Here is a 3,983-nt window from a genome sequence, read left to right on the forward strand (position 1 = left end):
ACCTACCATTACAGTTTGCATCGGAACCTAAAAAATTTGCAAATTAAAGATCCTGTCTAAACCCATTTTCTTTTTCTTTTTCTTTTTTCTCTCCTGAAACAAAATTAAGCCTCTTCAATCCATATACAAAACACAACCTGTTTCTCGTTTCATCAATCTCATCTTAATCTCTTCTTCTGTATGCATCATATATCTTCTCGTTTCAGTGTTTCTACTTGGCACTTCCAATCCTACTCGTGTTCTCCTCACAACATGACGTATATGCACCACCAACCACCCTTGAGCATATCGTATTTGGTATCGCTTCAGACAAGAATTCTTGGCCAAAACGCAAAGATTACGTTAAGCTTTAGTGGAAACCAGAACAAATGCGGGGGTGTGTGTTTCTTGAAAGCCTGCCGACTGCTGATGCAGAGGCTAACAGTAATAACAGTAGCAGCTCCCTTCCACCGGTATGCATCTCCGAGGACACTTCAAGATTTCGTTATACTTACAGAGGAGGCCTGAGGTCAGCAATTCGAGTAGCGAGGGTAGTTTTATAGACTGTAGCTCTTAATCACTCTGATGTTAGATGGTATGTTTTTGGTGATGACGACACTGTTTTCTTTCCGGAGAATCTGGTGAAGACTCTTTCGAAATATGATCACGGCCTATGGTATTACGCAGAACAGATACTTCAGTTTTGATATGGCTTTTGGTGAAGCAGGTTTCGCTATTAGTTCTCCTCTGGCTAAAGTCTTGGCAAAGGTATTTGATTCTTGTGTAGAACGGTACCCTCATCTTTATGGAAGCGATTCCAGAGTCTACTCTTGCTTGGCAGAGCTTGGTGTTGGGCTAACACGCGAGCCTGGTTTCCATCAGGTACAAATTTGTTGTTAACTTGTTAGCAATTGTTTTTCCAATTCTAAATTTTTCACTTCTTGCCAGGTCAAAATCGACAAGTGTGATGTTCGGGGAAATATATTTGGCCTGTTGACATCTCATCCAACAACACCGTTGGTATCAATCCATCACTTGGATCACATGGACCCAAATTTTCTCAATATGACTACAATCAAGGCGCTGGAGCGATTGTTCGAAGCTGCAAACATTGATACAGGGAGACTTTTGCAACAAACAGTTTGCTACGACCGCTGGTTTTCATGGACTATTTCAGTATCATGGGTTTATGCTGTTCAGGCTTATGGCAAGCATATGCATTTGCTAGATATACTTCCTGTGCAAGAAACATTCAAGCAATGGAAAAAGTGTTGGCAGGGGCTTATAATTTTAACACGAGTGATTCATTCTGATCCATGCCAAAGACCCACAATTTTCTATTTGGACAGTGCATCATCTGGTAGGGATGGAATTAGGACCCATTACAAGAAATGGTACCAAAATTGCACAAACAGCATGGGTTCTCAGCGGAAGCTTGAAGAGATCAGAGTGCTGTCTCAGAAGCTAGACCTTAACATCAAACAGGAATTGCTTCCAATAATCTGCTTGATTTTCAGTGCCAAAGTAGTTAGAATTCAAATTAAAGTTATTGTTGTTTCGTTATTTGTGCTCAGTTGATGGCTCCTAGAAGGCACTGTTGTGATGTTTTGCCATCTTCAGCCCGCCAAGCGATGGAGATTGCCATTAGAGAATGCAAAGATGATGAGATAATCCACAAGCATCCGCAGGCATAGTCGTGTTTAATTTTTCATTCAGGACAGCTGCTGACACTGATTGAATATCCAATTAACAATTGGAAAATGAAGCATTTGGCTGTGCAAATCCAGACAGGAAATGGGAAGACATGTTCTTTTATTAGAAAATCAAGGTACATACATGGTTGTACGATGTGGCCATCACAAACTCTGTCGTCTCATGTGAAGGGTGACATATATAATTTTTATGTATTTATTTTTAACCGTGTGGCTGGTGTGATATTTGATTTCTTTTAGACCATGGGAAGTGGGAATTAGAAAGTGGGAAAGTATTGACCATGTCCAATACTGGAGAAGACGAGAGAAAACCTTAGGAAAGATCCTAGAAAAGGATAACGTGGGAGAAGGAAAAATGACAATTATGGTCAATTAAAGCAGATTCAATGATGGAGCATTTCATGCGCATAATAAATAAGCTTGTGAAACAATCTCCCACGTCCGGATTTTCTAATTTTCCTTTCTTGTAACCTTTTATATGTATATCGAGATGCACAGAGAATTCTATTCAATATACTCCTAAATGAGGGCTAATTAATATCCATCTTTTTTTAACTGAGCAATTTATGTGTGTAGTTGCTTTTTGCTTGAAGTTATTGCACAGAATGGGCTTGCTATTTTTATTGCTTCCATTATTTTCTCGGGTAATTTTCAGAAACCTCCCCTGAGGTTTGATATAATTTCATTTAGATTGCGAGTTTGATTGTATTCTCACTTACCTCCCCTGCCGTTAGTATACATACGGTTTGACCGTTAGTTGACGAGGGTAAATATGTAAAAGACAAGGTGAAATTATAAAAAAATCAAATAACAATTAAAAAAATAGTTTAAAATCTATTGGACAATTGTATTAACCGATTAGACATAATATCCATTGTGTAAAATAGTGCATTTCTCTTTCTCTTCTCTTTCCCCAGCACAAAAAAGCAGTGGCTGTCAATCTCTCACCATTTTTACTCCACTCACCTACTCTCATCTGCTGGAACAAAAAGAAATACACATCAAGAGCATACATAACTCATGAAGAAGAAAAACATAGGTGGTCGGAGAAGGCCACCGACCGGTGACAATCAACGGCGACCGGAAGATGCCACTGTTATTGGAGTTTGTAAGAGGTTAGTTACTTTATGAAAGTCTAAAATTTATAAATACCTTTAGTTTTCTTGTTTTTGGAGGTTTATAAGTGGTTGTTGGTTGTGTTTCATTTGTCTTGTTCATGAATTGGTGGTGGAAAAATTGATTAAAAGAAGAATGAGTTTAGTCATATGTGGCCATGAGTTGAAAAAATTTAATTATTAGTTATTTTATGTTTGTGATTTACACTATACATAGTGTAATAAGGCTATAAAGCTAAAAATTTGTTATTATTATGCAAATGGGTGTGTAAAATAGAAGTAGTCTTAGCTGCAATTTTTATTTTTCCCGCCAAAATTTGCTTAAGTTGATATATTTATGAATTTGCAATGTTTGTGTGCGCCCATCGCAGAAACACAGTTTCTGCGTTTTTGGGTGACAAGTTTGTCTCCCGTGCGACAAGTTTGAGGGATCTGATGATATAACACCTTTTCAGTACGAGCAAGACAATTGAGACGTCGTATCATCTTTTTGTACTCAGTCATAGGCACAAGATTGAGTTTTTGTATATTTTGTATAAATGTTATACTAACATAGTGACAATTCCATGTATAAAGTATAACTCAACTATTTATCATGGCACACTGTTACTGTAGTTATTATTTTTGTTCTTTTTGTATATATGAGCGACTGCTAGATGTATAGGCTGATGAAATTCAGTCAAATTGTGATTGTGATCAACTGTAAGCTGCGGAAATGCACATGTGACTGTTTTTAAGTGATAGTGTCAGTTCTTATTAGTGTTATTTTTCAATTTAATTAACTGATATTAATGTTTTTTAAGTTCCAGCATAAATTAAAATGTTTGTTATTTGTATTGTCGGTTGGGTGACAAACAACTTGATGAAGAGTATAGTCTATTGCTGAGAGAAATAAATTATGTTTTTGTAGTTTTTTATTTCACCTCCAGGCAAACATTCTGAAATTTGGGGAGACAACAATGTCGCATGGGAGACAACAGCTTGTCTCCCCAAATTTCAGAATAGTTGCTTCGAAATTGCAAAAACAAACATTCTGATATTTGGGGAGACAACAACTTGTCTCCTTAAATTTCATAATACTTGCTTCGAAATTGTAAAAACAAACATTCTGATATTTGGGGAGACAACCCTGTCGCACAGGAGACAACAAATTGTCTCCCTAAATTCAGAATACTAT

General features: G+C 37.1%; 1 protein-coding gene across 1 annotated transcript; it reads left to right on the forward strand.

The window, feature by feature from the left end:
• On the forward strand, nt 1-2,245 carry LOC18053204. Its single transcript, XM_024192106.1, has 2 exons — nt 1-861; nt 928-2,245. Exons 1-2 carry the CDS (start codon nt 640-642, stop codon nt 1,555-1,557), a joined length of 852 nt encoding a protein of 283 aa, XP_024047874.1. The 5' UTR covers nt 1-639; the 3' UTR covers nt 1,558-2,245.
• Nucleotides 2,246-3,983: the final 1,738 nt, after the last annotated feature.

The sequence above is a fragment of the Citrus clementina genome, unplaced genomic scaffold (genome assembly GCF_000493195.1).
Source record: "Citrus clementina cultivar Clemenules unplaced genomic scaffold, Citrus_clementina_v1.0 scaffold_2, whole genome shotgun sequence".
NCBI classification, from domain to species: Eukaryota; Viridiplantae; Streptophyta; class Magnoliopsida; order Sapindales; family Rutaceae; genus Citrus; species Citrus x clementina.